The 18,971-nt window shown below is 38.1% G+C and overlaps 1 protein-coding gene across 2 annotated transcripts in view; it reads right to left on the reverse strand.

Moving 5' to 3' along the window:
- The window catches only part of PARP8 (poly(ADP-ribose) polymerase family member 8), a 120,115-nt gene that overhangs the window by 33,829 nt on the left and 67,315 nt on the right, over window positions 1–18,971 (reverse strand). For both annotated transcript variants that reach the window (XM_056325102.1, XM_056325101.1), the window contains exons 8-14: window positions 16,207–16,267; window positions 15,004–15,094; window positions 12,068–12,134; window positions 10,236–10,361; window positions 7,552–8,116; window positions 5,231–5,284; window positions 5,032–5,127 (exon numbers count right to left, since the gene is read on the reverse strand). In XM_056325102.1, coding sequence (XP_056181077.1) covers window positions 5,032–5,127; window positions 5,231–5,284; window positions 7,552–8,116; window positions 10,236–10,361; window positions 12,068–12,134; window positions 15,004–15,094; window positions 16,207–16,267 — 1,060 coding nt within the window. The remainder of the gene's footprint in view (window positions 1–5,031; window positions 5,128–5,230; window positions 5,285–7,551; window positions 8,117–10,235; window positions 10,362–12,067; window positions 12,135–15,003; window positions 15,095–16,206; window positions 16,268–18,971) is intronic.

Here is an 18,971-nt window from a genome sequence, read left to right on the forward strand (position 1 = left end):
TTAGTACATTATTATGTCTGGTTTGGAAAATACATTTTTTAGGTAGATGAACCAAATTAGGTGGTTGAAAAGTACCACTGGAGGTCAGTTAGTGCTTTTTTTCTCTTGTACAGGACTAGCTTCACCTAAACTTTATCTAAAGTTTTAGATGAAGCTGAAATTAACTTTCATTAAAACTTTATCAAGCTCTAGAATAGGTTGCCCAGAAAGGTTGTATAGTTTCCACCCTTGGAGATTTTCAAAAGCCAGTGAAAGACAGCAGATGAAACAAGCTCCACTTTCTGGGGCTTTTCATTAGAGATACCTGCCCCATGGGAGAATATCTCAGTACTTCAGAACGGACTTTGTGGAAGTTGTTGAAATTTCCTAAGTTTACTTCTAATATTTAGTGTAATATGGCAGTTTGACAAAAATCAGGATAATCTATTTAACTACTTTAATAACAAATATGTCAATGACATACCAACTGTTTGAAAATGACAGAAAAAAGGCTTTCAAACAATTCAAATCTAGTCATTAATTACAAACAACTCACAGTCCATGTCTCATTCATCTAAACAACTTCTCTCTTGAGAACAAATTCAAAGAGAGTAACACAAGGCTAGTGATTCAAATGAGCAGACTCTTACTGTTTTCAGTAGGTTTAGCAGGTCTGCCTTCACAGATTCTCCTCAGCACAAAAGCTATGTCTGGCCTTGTCTTCCCACTATTTTTCAAAGCTGAGCGAAGAGCTACTTCAGAAGACAGGTAACAGAGCTCCTGAGAGCTGCACAGCACAGGTCGCCTTGCAGGAGGACGCGCTGTGATTCTTTACATGAGATAAAGGAGCTGTTTGGATGTAAGGGCTGCAGTTCCAACCCTTGCTTATGATTTCAAAGCTGTTTCTTAATCCTTCTATGATGAATGAAATATCTAGGATTCAGATGACTGTTAGGAATAACTGCATTAAATAGTCTACGTTATGCAAGATGTTAAATAATAGTTTGTTCTTCTTAAGATCCACCTATTCATTGAATTTTCCCTGTGCTCTGCAGAAAGACTGCAAATCATGCCATGCAGTGATTTCAGGGAATCTGCAGTTTTCAGTGGTGTTCCATGTAAGTGTGTGTCTCTAAACATCCAATTTAGCTTTTGTAACTTTGTGTGCACCGTAATCATTAGATCTCAGTGTACTCTTGAAATAAATACTAAAGAAACATGCTGTGATGAGAAATTACATTAACCCTCATCTCATATAGGAAAGGTCTGGAGAGCACTGCCTACTTTACTGGTTATTTTTACAAAGCAGATGGAACGAAGTGATGGACCATGGACCTTTAACACCTTTAACAGCTTTATGATGCATTATAGTAGCTTTCTAAGACTCCTCCTTCCATTCCAGAGAACCTTTGTCCTTCTCTTTCACAGTAATACAGCTACAGTTCCTTGTGAGAGCATTAGGTTTGTGTTTTGCAGTTACTTCGTCTACATAACGTGGTTTTATCTACACATGCACTTGTGGAGTACACACAGGAACTCTATCTGTAATTCCGGTCTTCTGTATTTCAGGGAACTTTGGGAGCTCCAAAGAAAACTGGTTGTTCTGAAAGATCCATATTTTACTATGTAAAGAAATTCCCAAGAGAAACCTAAGAATTTTGTCCTTATTCATCTTCAGTAAGTCACTAAGGTAGCCCCTCTATTTACCTTCAGTAAGTGACTGAGATATCCTAACAACATCCCAAGATGCCTGTGTACAACAGGATCCCTGAACTCGCAGGAACCATTTGCATGATTAGGTTAGTACTGCAGAATCTGGAGCAAGAGAGGCATTCACTGTAACAGCATAAAGCCAAACATCATCAATTGTGTTATGCACCTGTTCTGCAACAGACATCTTCCAAACAACGGTATGTTTGCCATGTGGATCTAATGTCTAAATTAAGCTATACAAAAAGACAGATCTTGTTGTCATCAAGTGGCTTCTATCTTATGGGACAGATGATGTCAGGATTTTAAGAAAACCATGTAAATTGGAATAGATAATAAAAACAAAGCAACATAATACTGAGAACACTTGATCTGAGACAGACTGATTTAAAGATACTTTATAATTAAAATGAAAACATAGCCTGTAGAGCCTATCTGCAGAAAGGAAAGCCTCTCTCTCTGTTTTGCTTGGCATCTTCAGCTATCCTGAGGATGAGACATCTGAATTATGCAAGTCATTAACAGGCAGCACAAAACCCTACACCCAGGTATAAAAGTTGCAGTTATTAAAGAATGTAATTATGTGATAGCAATCATTCAATTTTTTAAACTGCATTTCAAGACAATTAATTAAACTACACTGTAGTTCATGAAAGGTGTCAGGCTGACATACTGGAGGATTAAAGAATCAAATTCCTCACTGGCTTCTTTTCAATTGTGTAAAACTCCACTAAACACCAGAAAATCAAGCCTAAATGAATTTTAAAATAAACATCTCTAGCAGTAGATTTGCTATGCTTTTATAAATTCATATGCCTTCTTTGTTGTTGAAAAATAGGTCCAAAAAATAGAAGGGAAACTCATCATTAAGGATATACACAGCCAGACATGACCCTGTATGCATCTGTGTGGAAGAACTCTTTTCTAAAGGAAGAGGCTGGTGAACCATCCAGAGCTATTTAGTTTGTGGCATCTGTGATACAATCAACTACAGACAGAGCCTATCTAAGCAATGCCTTTGAGATAACGGACATCTGTAGAAAATGGGATCTAGACACAGAATCTAAAAATGTAAGCAGACCATAGGATGGTCCTGATTATTATGAAGCCTGGTGAAGTTACTGTGGTATCAAAAGTCTGAGCACTCTAAAGCTCTTTATGAAGGCCAGGGATACTACATATGGGATCCATTAAGTGACGTAAGACTAGATTGCATGTAGCCTTGCCTTAAATGAAAGCCCCCTGCATTCTGCTTAAATAAGTACTCTGTTTCTGAGATCTGCTGTTGCAGCAGTAAAGTGCTCTTTCAGTCTGGTCATTCTTTATTCTCTCTCTCTCTCTTATATATGCATGTATGGATGTGGATGTGGATGTGGATGTGCAGCTGAAGCATGCAAATAAACCCTGCAATTGACTACTTTAGGCTGCCTCTACCAAAGCTCTCAGTAGAGTGAAGCATAAATTTCCTTTAGAACCTTTGGCAAGCTCATGCTCGACTCAAACTGAGATGCTTTCTCACCTTCCACAGAACTGCAAACTCATTAATAGCTCTATATTGCTTATGGAGTCATCCAAGCATACACAGAGCATGCTAGATTTCTTCCTGCTATCTCCTTGCCCCTGGGTTATATAATGAAACCCCTTCCTTTCCGCTGCTTCAAAGGCCCCGATGAAAATATTTAGTGGCCAATGCTTGCACTCCTCTGTGTTTCGAAGCACTGACAATAAAAGGACTCCTCTTCAAGCTGAGGACTGAGAAAAGTAATTCTGAGGGATTTTAATCTCTAAGATGGGAAAGCAAGAAGATTCAACATTTTTTTATTTAGAGCACATGACTTTCTATCATTTTTTTTTAATCGTTCATCATGTGAACATGCGTAAGTCCTACCATTTTCATTGTCCTATAGACAACAGAAGAAACCCACTAATTTAAATAATTATATTATCCAAACTTTACTTACTATCCAAACATTACTCATCTTGTTTTATCTCGTCCTGTCACATGTAATATGCACAGCAGTGTATTCAAAGATGAACAACAATTAACTGATGCCTTTTTCTAGAGGCTTCTAATCAGGGTGCGGGTGCTGATAAATCTGGCAGAAAACCATGTTTTTAAAAGGTAGATCTAAGCTCAAAGAGGCAAAGAAACACCCAATAGGATTTTAAAAAATACAGAGGCTTAACCATGGCTTAAAATGGTGTTAACTGAATACGTAGATGCTTTTGCAAATCCTGTTAACAGCCTATTTGCATACCCTGCCTGCAGTCAGAATGCCTGACTCTGGAGCCACTGAGGGATGTCACGAGGGATGACACTGAGGTGACTTCTGCTACCAGATAAGCAAAAACCCTCCTGAATTCTGTTCAATGAAACTATCATAGATGATGTCTACTTCAGCTTATGTGTAGACGCTCACCACACTGTGAGGAAATGGCAGGTGTCACACCATTCATGCACTGGTATTAAACATTTTTCCATGGCTTTAACCTTTTAACATTATTCAAGCTTCCATAGGATTCAGGGCAGGTGAAACAACAAGGATTCTAAATTGCAAAATCAGTCCTAAAGGTATGAATTTTATTCTCCTAATATACTCTTTCACAAAGGTGCACTGATCCAGTAGCTCCAGGCAGAGTGTGTCTCTCTCTGTATGCATTCACCAACCACGTGAGAGGCTACTCTGTTCAGCATGCAAAATTCTTGGTTCCAGGTTATACAGGAATGAAAGGAAGGAAGGACTGCTTAGCTGGCCAGATACTGGGCATATTGAACCACAACAGTGCCCCTGGACTAGGGCACTGCTACATCAGACACTTCACAGAGCATCTCTTTCTACTGCCTTTTTTGTCACATTATGGAGGATGGCTCATTCCAGTGGCCCATCAGCAAAAGAGGGTCAGAAGAATTTCACAGTCTTGCAGCATTAACACCAGTGTATCTGAACTTGATATATAATGGTTTGATAAGAGCTCAAGGACTGACATGACCCTAAGCTTTTAAGAGAATATCAGAGGACCGGGAAAGCATTCTTAATGCACTTCCTCTATCTTATCTGGTTGTGACTACTGTACTACAATAGTGTTCAGTGAAATTCGTCCCACCCTTTACGTTTCTATGATATTACACAAGCATGATTTCCATCTCGCTTACTTGCAATAACTTTTTTCAAATTTACAGCAAAATCTAGTTAATATGCATTATGGGGTTTCCATCTTAAAAGGGTATTAGGATGAAATGCATCTGAAATAATTCAATAGTTTTATAACAGGTTTGTATGGTCCATTGCTATTTAAGGCATTATAAAATGCATTGTTTTTCCCAGCAAGCACACCACTTACCCTCAGCATTGGGCCATTCTGGAACACATGGGGTTCATCACAAACTACACAGTATTCATTCAATACTGGTATCCGCTGCTCAGCAAATTCAATAGTCTGAGAACAATGAAAATGAGAATAACAACATCTGCTTAAAAATAATTAACAGTCAGCTCATACCCCACAATGTTTCATAAATGGGTAAGATATGACATCCTACCTGCACAAGAAAGCCACGGTCTCGTACTGGAATGCATTTTGCACCATAGTTTTGCTGCAAGGAAAAAGTTGAGGCAACTTCAGTGTTGGTAGACTAATTGTAAAGAATTTGTATTTTTTGTGCGCAAATATGTTAATTAAACAATATTTGCATATAAAAAATCTTTTATTTGCATAAACCAGCCATTACAAATAATTGATTCTTTTAGTGTTTGCTGACTGTGGGGTAGATTTTTAGCATTTCTTTTTGATTCTTAAATCTGGTAAGGTTTTGCAACTTTAATCTTAAATGGAAACAACCAGTGCCTTCACGCCATTTTAACAAGCTGGCATTTGGTAACTCCTCTTAAATTTTAACTGCGTATTGTCTATCCAAATATGGGCTATCTGCTTAGGCTTGAAAGACTAATGTAATTCTCAGAACAGCTGAAAATCTTCTTCTTTTATATTTAATAAGATCTCACTTCCATAAGCACCATGCTAACAACATTCTGTGCTCAGATCCCAGTGAAATTCTTTCCGCCTTTTTCTTTCAACACATGGCAACATAAATTAGAAGGAACTTCTGTTACAGGAGTCAGCAAGGTACAAAATTCCCTCCAGGCTGACATCTATCTCAATCAAACCTTGTTTTGAATAAAAGTCAGATCAGCTCCATTTACAGCATTTTTTTGGTTTTGTTTATAGGCTTATTTCCTTTAATTTCTCTTAACTGCTTAATTAGGAAACTTTTCCCTTTTTTCTCCTGGGAAACAATCCTAATTGTATTCATATATGAGATTTAGATATTTTAGCTGAGAACTGAAGAGAAGTTAAGGGTTCTGATTCATCACTTCCACATTCCGCTGACCTCAAATCGAAGTTGGGCACAGACTACCCATACATCTGATGCCTGCATGTAAAATGCGACATGGACTCTTGATGCCCTTCCGCTAACGTCAGTCAAACCGCACCTGACGCACGTACGTGATGATTTTCCCTACAATAAATGCATTGTAGCAACAGACTACTGGTAGTTTTTATAGACTACCAAGCAGGGCTTGCATTTCTTCTACTATCAGCTGATAACATCAGTAATGAAACCACTTAAGTAAACTTTTCATTATCTTATTAAAACCAACGGGACTTTTCCTATTAATTCCAAGAAAGAAAAGTCTTGCTATATTAAGACATCCTCTGCTGGTTCAGAAAAAAATGCATTTCTAAACTGTGACAAGTACAAAGTCTGTTGGATCACCTTAGATTAATTTTGCTGTGCACATTACATGAACCAACGACACAGCATGTATATAAATGATTTTACGATAGTATATCACTGCTTTTAGATTTGATGAATATAGCTCACAGCTTATTAAACTAATTTACCGCAAGACATAGCACATTCAATGTAATTTCATTATTCAGAATGCACAATTTTGAATATAGGTATGGCATTTTAAGCAAGAATCAGCTTTTTCTTACTAAGAACATCAAGGTACCACCAGGCTAAGGGAGTGGAGAGAGCTATCTCCTAAGCGCCTGTCCTCAGATCTAACACAGATAACAGACTGGTGCTTTGAAATAGCGCAAACAGACTCACTCTTTCCTCTAAAGAATAAAAGCCATCTTTTAAGAGGCAGAGGCAGAAGAATTAATTTTGAGAGCTCTTTCTTAAATTTATGAATATATGCTACCCTTTGTTTTCCCAATCAATCATGCCTCTGGGGAAAGAAAGGGGGTCACTGTGGGCCTAATTCCTTCCCTGACCTCCAGCTTTCACCAGCATATTTGAAGGTTTAACCTTCCACAAAGCACAAACGCACAAGAGGTGAGCTGAATCATGACTGCATTCCTTCCAGTATGGTGATGATCACAGATGCAAAGACCAGAAGGAGAGGTGACTTGGCATCCAAATGAGCCAATGGACAGTTGCCTCCCGCACGAAGCAAACAGAGAAATGAGAAAAGACCTGTGCAACCAAGCCAGTTTTGCAGCACAAAAGCAAACACTCTGTCTTCTTTCTGCAGCAAGAAAGAAGGCAGGGAAGGAAGTGGATGACTGAACTTTTCCCACAATCAGCAGCTGTACATTGAGCTGTATTCAACATGACACAAAATCTCTGCCTTGACCTAAGCAAATTCTGATTTTATAACTTAAACATATGTGCATGCACAGTTATTTACATCCTCCTTAAAAAGTTGACTCCATTGCTCTTATCTTCCAATATATTCAATATATCCAATATGTTTATTAACATATGTCCTAAGTATTAATGCCTGTGCCTAGTAAGCACATTTGGAAAATAATGAGGAAAATGAGCAGAATAAAAAAATCAATACGCACAGCAGATTGTGAAGGTGATGATGAAGATGGCGTTAAGATACCAATAAGCCCTGAGGTAAGAGAGAGCCTCCTGCTCTCTGCTATGGTGGACTCCTTGAAAGGCTCCATTTTGGATGATTTAGGGGCATTGGAATAAGTCTTGCTGAGTAACTTGTGATTCTTCAATCCATCTAATTCTTCCATTCTAAGATTACTGGAGTATGACCTGCTCAAAAGTTTGTGGGGCTTCAAGGTGCTGTTGTGCTCACATCGAGGGTCCCCGGAACACGACCTACTTAACAGCTTAGGGGGCTTTAAAGTGATGCATTCCTCCTGCTTGACGGCTGAAGAGCAAGAACGGTTCAACAGTTTGTGTGATTTAATAGCCATTGTCTGTTCAGCCCTAGGGTCACTCGACAATGAGCGGCCAAATGTTCTGTGAGATTTTGTGGCACACACATCCTCTGCCTTCACTGTGCTAGAGCAAGTCCTTCTCAGTAGCTTGTGAGTCTTGGAGATCCCATCCTGTTCAGACTTCAGTTTTGATTTATTTTTACCACAGCCAGGTGGAGGATAACTTGGCGACCTTAAAAATAAAAGAAGACAAAGTTGGAGAATACTTGAAATCTTGTGCAAATCAACCAAGATCATACATATGTAAAAATTGTTAAGCGTCATCTGTCTTTATATATTTCACTAGTGGTAAACACAACCCAACATTAAAAATATGAGTAACTGCATGTAGGACTGATTTTCCAACACCAATATGAGTATCAATACCAAACAGACTCCTATTTACACACCAGCTCATTGATCAAAAAGATGAGTAACTACTTAAGTGGAAGTTACACCTATATCCTTCCAGCTCTTTGTAAAGGCATCTATGCCTCTCAACAAACAATTTATTCAGGAAATTATCTTTGAAATGAAAACCATGTATTTTACATGAGATCATAACACTTTTTCCTTATCAAAATCTATCTTTCCTATGTAATCTTCATGGCACAATCCTATTAAAGCTATTGTCCTCTGGACACAGCATAATATATTCTGTGGCCTGATGCACTGGAAGATATAATGAGCAATGAAACTTGCAGGCAGTAAATCAAATTTAATTCAGCTCAAATGAACTTTATTCTTAAAAACCTCAGAATAATCTGCGTGTTTTGTGGAAGACAATTTGATGCCTTCCTTTCCTGTTTTAGACAAATTCTTGCTGTGTAACTTTAGAAATGAGAATACCAGGGACATAAATTATGAGTGCAGAAAGTAAACAACAAGTTTTTGCAAAACAACTTTCACATAAACTGTCACATTTATATGAGGTTCACATTTGCCTGTCCTTGCAAAGCATGAACATGTATCAGATATGCTGAATAATTTTTCTATGCTTTAAAAGAAACCCAAATTTTTGGAGTATTTTTTTGGCCTTGGATCGAATAGAAAAGAAGTGAAAACCCAAGGGGAGATGCTGGCAGGTTTCCCCACCCTATTAGCAAGTGGTGACAGTGTAAGATGCACATGGAGGTTGCTGACTCACTATTGCAGTTGGCTCACTACCACCGTCCTGCAGACAGGAGGTAGGAATGATGCTCTAGGGAGAAAGGGTGCCCCTGCATTTGGGCTGAGCCACTTTCAAACAGGTACTGCAGCAGCAGACAAATCAAAAGAAAGACTGGTCTGGCTTTTGTGTGCCCTTTCTGAATAAAACCAAATCCCAAGCTACAGCCTGTTCTAGGCAATGGTGTGAGGCATGGCAGGGAATGGGTAAGGTTTCTACTTAATACACCACCCTCCTCTCTACCTTTGAAAGACAAATAATCTTTTGTCATCTTTGACACCCCTCCCTTATTCAATGTGAGTGACTGTGGTATTCCCTCTCTTTTTTATACAAGGATTTTATAAAGGCAAAATTCATCAAAAAGGAAGACGGTTTGAAGAAGTATTCAATTGAAAATCACAGAAGGGGTGATCTGTCAGCCCTTCCTAAGCAGGAAACCATGCTAGAGTAAATAGTTACATTCCTGGAAAAAATCAGAGCTTGATTTTACATACACTAGAGAGTATGAGTAACTGGCAGAAGTCATAATGAATTCAAATGCACTATTCACAAACTACTTTTTATATTTTTAATGCCTTTGTTCTTTGAAATTCTGTGCCTGCATTTTACAAGCGGTGAACATTACCGTACTCAAACAATGGAGAGGGGTGGCTGCCTATCAGCTCTAAAAATTATTCTTTCATCAATGACCATTCTACTTTTAAAAAAATTTAAAATACACACAGCTGTGGAAAGAACAGCTAGACAACCACAATTAAAAAAAAAAGTGTTATGTTAGATATTACTTGTATAAATTACTTGTATTTATATTCTTGCTATTCAAGTAACAGTCAAATGCTACCAAGCTAATGAAGATATAAATACAACAAGTAAAATGAAATAAAATCAATTATTTTCAATTCCAGATGAAACATGGCTCTTTCAGAGAGCAGGGCACTGAAATGTCCTGCCTTCAAATAGTCTTAAAAGCTGCAGTAGTACCTAGTTCACTTTTGATGTCATGCAAGGCAAGGACTGGAAATCCATGAGGTAAGATATAAATAGAGCACTTCTCCATGGAGAAAAGTCAACATTTCACTTCTCAAGGTCTGCTGTGGATTTTGAACAGCATATGGTGCTAACAGCTCCTTTTCCTTGCTATTACCTGCGCAATGTAGAAAAGATGTGCAGAGGGGATTTCACCCTTTTGTCAGACATCTTCTTATTGTGCGTACAATTAGATTTTTCTTTGCTATTTTTCCACTGTTGTGTAACAAACGTCTGCATGATTCTGCAAATTAAGAAAGAAAAAAAGATATTATTTTCCTAGGCAAGACATACTCATTTTAATACTGGGGTGTCTCTGCTCACCATGTAGGCAACACGATGCAATGTCCTCACTCTACAGGCAGAGTTTTCCTGCCATGTATGTGGACTGACGACTGGGTGCCTCAGTCCTCAAAAACGCTTTTTTTCTCCACATGAAACTAATTTACACAGAACTCTTCCTGAGAATATGGTCTGCATAAACAACCACTGCAAGACTTATGAAACTATGCCTCTCATGGAGATCTAGAGACAAACTGATTCAAAAGCATCCCAAGCAACTATCTGCATCTGTCTCACCAGCGATTACACAGACAGGCTACAGCATCACGCTGCTCAAGTAGGAGTGTATTCTCCTAAGGCACAAGCATGAAGGTAGGGATGTTGACTGTTACACTACCCAGAGAGCGTTTACAGAGAAGACAGAGCAGACACTTCCCAGAGATGGACAGCAAAAGGCAGTGCTCACAAGTTGCAGCAAGAAAAGCTAAAAAACCCTACAGGATAATAAAAAGAAGACATCCACAGGAAGAGTGGTTAAATACAACAGGTTGCCCACAAAGGCTGGAGATCTGCCTCAGACTCTGAGTGAACTAAGTGAACTTTGAAGTTAGTATTACCCAGAGCAGGGGGTTGCACTAGATGACCTCCGGTAGTTCCTACTCTGTGACTCTAATCTAGCAGCGGGCATCTGTGAGTGATACCGTCAAAATGGAAGTTGGTAATGGACTTTTTTGAAAATTTCAGTGACTCTTTAAAGATTAATATCCTGTTGCCGCAGCCACGAGGGGCCATGGGGTTCATGGCTATTCTGACTTCTGCTCAACTGTGAGTTGAACATAACAGTTATGTCCTTGAAAATGTCTTATGGGAACTTTTAGTAATTACCCAGTGCACAAATCAGACAGTGCAAGTACTGAAACATATTAAGAGACTGTTCATGTCTGGGGAGTGTTTCACTTTTTTTCTTCAAAGTCATGTACTATACAAATCTTAATAACATTGCTTCATTTCTAATATCACAAAAACGCTGCACTGAATTTCTTTCAACACCAAACAGTGAAAGATTTTTTTTCTTAGAGGAATTCTTAACATTGCAATGGTCAGATATTAAAGCCTATTTTATTGTCATTTTAATACACATACACAAGCATACATGAAAAGATGACTGAGCAAAATTCTATTAAATTGAATTGTACCATGAACACATGAAACTGCTGGTTTTTTCTACTATTTGTCCCTCTTGTCCTCAAAATGTGGATGGCCCAATTACTGCGGTACATCCTGCAGGCCACCATGAAAGCATAGCCCCCTTAGGGTATGCATGACGCTCAAAAATCCTGCTCCAGAGGCTTCACCATCTAAGCAGAAACATGAAATTGAACACATCTAGCTACAATATTTTGAATTTTCGTAGCTTACTGGCTGAATCGCAGCAAAGTGACAGAAAACCTGGCAGGCAGCACAGATTAGGCTCTCCTCAACAACTGTCAAAACTGAACTTAAAAAGGCAAATCCCGATATTTTTTATTAGAAGTAGAACAAGTTCAGAACACTTTGATCCAACCAACCTGACAACCTGTGAATTTTATGCTACCTGACTTGGTCTGGGAACTAAAAAGAGTGTTAGCATTTGCTTAAAAACAGGAGTTTACAGTTTTCTAGACTTACTTTTTCAGCTGATGTCCCAGCCCAAATCTTTCCTTAGTAGAGATCTGGAATACATCCACAGTTGGCACTATGGAAAAAGGAAACATTGTTGATATATGAACTTACAGTAATGATCAAAAACTCATGACCATATAAGTCATATTTAAGGACCCTGTTCTATCTGGACCTTTACTATAGACAATAGCATTGAAGCAATGATGAAAGCAGACATGTCATCTAAGTCTATTAAGAAACGAATGGTCCTTTTCAGAATATCAGTCAATATAATTTGTAATTTTACAAATGAGTGTTTTAAAAATTGAATTTTCCTCAATATTTCTTTTTCTACTAATTTTAATTACAAAAATGCATATTTGTTTTTTATATTATGTAACTACTAGAGAGCAGTATCAGATTAAATGTATCTGGACTGGTAATTCATTTTGCCTCTCTCTTAAAAATTTTTTCCAGGTAAACAATCTTTACACACTACAGTGCCTGTGACTATGAAGAAAATCCAGAGTGGAATAAACTTAATTGGTAACTGTGTTTTCTTTCTGAGGGCATTTTACTATAAGATCCATAATCATCATCTAAGTGGCTGATATATCAATTCCAGTGGCCAAGAATTACCTTGAATTTTCCTCAAGACCATCCTAACATTGTTATGTCCATATTAATCTGTCAGAAAATTGAAAGTGTATGGGGTGAACGCTGGAAATTAGCTCCTGGTAATACTAAAATACTTTAATAATATTTACTAGATAAAAGTGGCAGATGGAATCCAGCACTTGTTGAGAGAGCCTCAGGTCCTCAAGGCAGGACAACAGCCAACACACATTACAAGCATGAATAGACTTTATACTTCATATTATGTAAGGTGGTAATGACTACAGTAAAGTAAAAAAAAAGGAATGCAAAGAGAAAATCTGGGGTTGGTTCAAATTTTATTACAAAAAGCAAATCAGTACTTTAAGATCTACATTATTCTGATTACTCAGAAAGCCAGATTTTATTTGAAAAATCAAAGTTTATTTCACTTTAATAAATTATATTTTTAAATACAACACAATATATCTAACCTGGCCATTCAATTTCACTTCGTTCAAAGCCTTGCAGATACCCTTTCTCTAATGTTATTATTCAAACATACTCTCATCTTTTAAAGAAAAAATGATGATTTTTTCAAAAGGAATTAATGATTTGATTAGGGTTAGCAATGTCTTTAGATTGCCAAATTTAGGACACAGGGTAGGGGGGGGAAAACTTTAAACAAGAATCATCACACCTAGACCAGCAGTCTTAAGACCTGACATCTAGACTACAATTGCTGGCTAAGCTCTACAGCCAGAGGAGACAGCCCGATACCTCCAAAGGCTGATTTGTCCTCATGTAAGACAGGTTTCTAAGGCACATGGGGGGAACTGTCCACAAGTACAATAGTGAGACAAGCTATTAACTAGAATAATGACTACCTAAAATCATAGTATTACACAGCTACAAGGTGGTACTAATACCCTGCATTGTGCTTTGGAGCATACTGCATTTCTGTTGCTTTAATCAATCAACAGAAAGTACTACAGGACAAAAAGATGTAGCATAAAGCCATGGCCCTGTAGTCTCAAAAAAAAAATAATTAAGAGGGGAAGGGAATTCACAGAGAAAGGATCTTGTTAACACAAAAGATGGTGGATCTCATTATCCTTTTCTGTTAAATAAGGAGTCGTAGCTGCAACAGCAGCTGAGCTCATAAATCCAGTACCAGCGAAGCAGTTGCCTCTGGCCCTGATCTTGCCTTACTCAGTACTCAGGCACTCCCACAGTCAGTTAGCTGCAGGAATGGGAACTAAGCATCCCATTTTAACCTTGTCAACAGGGCAGAAGAGATCTTGTTACTTCTCATTTCACTGGACCATTCCTTACTGCATTCTGCTCTTCACCTTCACCTTCTCTTATTTGCTGCATTTTTTTATTTTTTAGATTACATTTTGAGAGAAATATTCTGAATAATAACACTGCTACCTGCTATGGCAAACACATATTTTAAGATCTCCATATTTACAAAAAAGATTGAAGTAATAAAATACAGACACAAAAAAGTCAAGAAAAAAAAATATCTGATGTAATGAAATGCTTATTTGAACGAACAGAATATATTTTAGAGTTAGCATCGGTAGGCAACATATCCTATAAAAATAGCTCATTGGGACACATCTTGCTAAACATATTATGACTGAAAATATCTATTGATTTTCCAGAGGCAGAATTCTCCCACGGACACAAGCCTGAACTGACAGCTTGTACTGGAAGCCTCCAAAGCTGGGCAAGTTATGATCCAAATTGCAACTCAGTTCTGACTTCCCACTGTAAAAATACATCTGGAGTTGACCCTTGCATATGAAGTTGATTCTTCAGGAGTCTGACCACTTTTACTCTCATGAGGAAGCTTTACTCACCCAACAACTCATTGAAATCTAAAGATTCCCAAAGTTCACACAGTCAAATAGGGTAGTTATCATGGCCTGATTCTTCAAATGTGCATGAAAAAAGGCATTTTAATGTGCTGCACAGATCTGTGTACGCGTACCTTACCGGTGACATCTCATCTATGCAGATGACACCTGGTTTCCGAAATCAGGAAATCACACGTTAGAAACTGTAACTCTTTATTCCTTAACCCTGGTTCCTAGGGGAAGCAGTTGCATTTCATAGGATATCAGGAAAACAGGTTCCAAAAATCAACCTATGAAAGTTTAAATTAGGTGCCCATGTCATTACTGAGGGCCTAGCGTGCAAATATATGTCAGCATAAATTCAAACCAGGAGGACTGCTCTCAGCAGTAAATCTAGGCACATGCAGGGTAAAAGATCTGGCAGTGAATGACTATCTATTACCTAGTACATGGCTCAGACTGAAAGAACGTACAAGGTACACGAAGAATACACAGGTGACTAACCTGGACCATTTAAGTACTGTGTAAGTGAACAGTGCAACCGCACTATTATAGGCTCTGTGCGAATTACATCCCAAGCCACAGCAATCTCTTCCTAGTTCAAGACAGAAAGAAAACACACACCATTAGACATCATGAGGAACTGTTGCATTTTGTCAGTCTACCTTAGGGTTGTAATAAACACCATCCATTCATTTACCCAGTTGTGGAATATCTACTCCAACTTCAAACTTGAGACTTAGGACATAATATTGCTTGCTGATGCCCCCGAGAGTCAGACTACTTCCAGTTCTTGAGTATGCTCATTTCAACTGAGCACAGGTTTATACACAATACTACACCTACAGTGCTGGCAGACACATTCCCATCTGTCAAGAGATACTGCTTCACAGCTGAGAAGCAAAGAAGCAAGCAAAGATGGAAAGGACACTCATCCCGTAACAGGGCAAGGGAAAATTTTGCTTCTTAAGACTAATCAAAATAATTCAAGGTATGATCAGATTTTCTTAGAATTTTCAAAAAGCCCAAGAATAACTATCTTATATGCTGTGCTGACCTGAGAACGTATCTCATTGTATCAATGACCTGAGAATGAGATGTATCTGTGCAGAAGCTAATGATGCCCCTAAAAGCACCAATATTTATTCTCTGTCTAGAGGACAGGAAGTTACTGCACAGATGAGGGAAGGAAGTGTGGAGTTAATGACAGCATAACTGTTATAGAAGCCATGCTGCCAGTTGACAGCACCACTGTCCTGTGTCTCCTTTGCCACTTAAGCCTCTCCCTAAACAGCTGTAGAAGTTGAGAAGCACATAAGAGAGCTCCAGCCAAGGTCTTCTTCCCTCCATGACTCTATGCAAAGTGCTTTCACCTAACTGATGCCTAGGACAGCAAAAAAATAAATGTATTTAATTCATATCAGTTAAATTTAGTGAAATTTAAATCAGTGAATTTACCATTCACAAAGCATGTTTGAAAGGAAATACACATGCAGTAATTAAAGGCCTACAAAGCATTTTAACAATGCAATCATAAAAGAAACAGGACAGCTCTCCACTGAGTAGCAATCAATAAGCTGACAGCCACTTGTGAGGATCAAGTCCCCAAAAAAGGAAAGTCTCAGTGGTTGTCTAGAGAGCCTGATGTGTAGCAGAATTAAATGGGTATTAATGTTCATTATGTAATCGTGTGATTACATTACTTACATCAAGAAAGCTAACATCAATATGCAGATCAATATCTACATCATCAATGGCTCCATATTCCCTGAAAGTAAAGAATTACATTACATTAGAGCTCTTTTAAGATACTCCGCAGCCCAGGAGTACTTGTAACAGGGAAGACTTCACAAAGGATAATCTTGTTTGTAAAATCAGAATGGTTATAAAATACACATTTACATAGATTGGACCAATATTCCCAGTGGGTGACTGTCTGCTGCACTGGGACTTTCTTTCAGTGGATTTTCCTTAAACAGGTTCAATCTTTTTTTCTACTAATTCTCCCAAATTCTTCACCATTGCTACTACGTATTTTTATCTCACATATTGCACATATAAATCAAGAAAACAGTAATGGTCATGTGCTGCTCCTATTTATGACAAAAGAAAACCCTAGTTAATTTTCAGAAGTATTTCAGGTTAACAGCCAGCAACCTACTGAGAGGCTTGAGATAAATCATTGAAGACAAATACAACATAGCCTAGAGGGTGGCATATTATACCTGTGGGATTGCTTCATACATTCAAGCATTTGTTTGTCAAAACGTAAAGATTGTCCCGTAACGTGCTCAAGGCAATAGTTACCTTACTTCAGCTGTTATGTGTAGTATTGCTGGAATCCCCAAGGTTCAGATTTAACTTATGCTCATAGGTGTTTCATTGCCGTCTTACATTTAAAGTGCAACGGTTTTGCCTCTTATTTTCTGACTCATTCTGACTGCCCTCCCCCAATGTACTTGAAGACTTCTGAAAAATAGGGCTAGAAAATATTCACACACCTAAATAAAAAATTGCTTTCCTTTAAATTACTTAAGAGGACAACACTGTAAAAGTGCAATCACTCTCAATTTTTCAGATTAGCTTCTAGTCACTGTTTTTTCCTTTACACTGCATTTCTATGCTTCTGCTCACAGTGACTTCGACGCTTTTCTATTAAACCAGACAGAGACAGTGCACAGTAGCAGCTGGGCATAGACAAGTTGATGAGGTAATTTTATAATACAAAATTATTTTTGTGACTATAACTACCTCCTACCAAAGTGGCTTCTCAGCCCATGGTAGGGCCCAGATCACACTGGAAATTTCTTGATCTCTTGTGAGGCTTGGTTGAAGGAACCCCTTCCATCAAACCTTGGCATCTCAGTGGTTCTTTCTAGTAAGGGCAAACCCAAAGTCTCTCTCTAGACCAGACGTGTCCACCTGTGGCACACACAGGGCAGGTAAATGGCTAGCCAGGGCTGTGTTACCTGGAGGCTTCCCAACGACTCTAAGAGCTGCTCCAGAGTTTGCTCACCCAGATCTGTGCACGTGCTTGCTGATCTCCTACAGCTCACTGAAGACCTCACTTCGAAACAGTGAAATTCTTCACCTACTGGACGGCTTAGCCATTATCCTACACAACAGTGGCCTCAGATTTTTTTGTTAATTTTCCAGAAGATCCAAAGAACATATTGTTATGAACTCTTAAGTGATATTCATGAACACAGGCTGGTGTTATTCACATGTCTGAGGTTCAAAAGGCTGTGAACAAGCATGATTTTATCAATTAAACAGAAATACACTTGAACTAATGAAACACAGAAATATTAGTGGAAGAAGGGACAAAATAAAAAGAAGTTGTAACTGTGGAATTTCCATACTCACTGAAATCCCTCTGTCCCCACTCCATTATCATCTAGAAAATGGATTTTAGACACATGATACTGACTCTAGTTTTACTTCCCCAGGCTGAAAGGAAGGAAGAAATCATGTTTTCTTCCAGAACCTGCAGCTTATGATCTGCTGCCTACAATGGCTCTATGAACACATCTTGATTTTGAAGGTCCCAGAGGTCCTCTGCCTGTCAATGCATACACAACATAAATAGATACTAAAGAGTTTGGATCGGTCCAAACTGGTCCACAGGTCATATTCATAGCTTTGGTGGACAGATTTCAAAGGGTAGTGGTGAAAAGCACGCAGGTATAGGAATTTCACTTTTATATGTACAATTGACTCTGTGACAGCAAGAGACTACTCAAAGAGGGTCAGCTGTCTAGGAAGTATGCATCTTAGTGGGTGTCACTGTCAGACAGACTTCTCTTTCCACTGAGAACTGATGATGATGCAGGAGAGAGATGAAACTGAATGCTTAATGCCGTGTTTCTCGTTTCCAAGAATTAAGTATTTTCAACTGCAGCAGTTTCCACATGGCAAAAGCAGGCACAGATACCAATCTCTGTTAAAGTGAGCTCAAGGAGATCACGCTTCCAATGAAACAGTTGACTCAATAAATTATATGTATTAAAGTTTTCAAAAAGTTACATAGGATGTTTCAATCTTAGGAGTCTGAGGGAGCCTATTATCAAGGTATTCTCAATTTCATAGTTATAAGTTTGGCAACTAAACATTTATCTCATTCATTTCCTAAATCCATGTAAAACTATTTGGATTTCAATTGCCTGGGCCTTTGAAATGTAATGAAATTTCCACTTAAAAGGTATAGTACACTACAGTTGTAGACATGCTCTCTCTTCTTAAGACAAAAATAACAGAACTTACTGTTTAGAGGTTAATGGGAATTGTTACTTGCAATATATGTATACCTAAAGTTATCTTCTCTGCATTTTATTATTTACTTTATATATTTGTTGTTTTATAACAATGTCAGTACTTTCTTGGTCATACATCTCATAGGTCTGTTACATCTTTCCTATGTGTTATTTTTATGAAATTATTAAGATTATATAGATGGAAATGAAGTTATAAAA

Source organism: Falco biarmicus, chromosome Z, assembly GCF_023638135.1.
Source record: "Falco biarmicus isolate bFalBia1 chromosome Z, bFalBia1.pri, whole genome shotgun sequence".
NCBI lineage: Eukaryota > Metazoa > Chordata > Aves > Falconiformes > Falconidae > Falco > Falco biarmicus.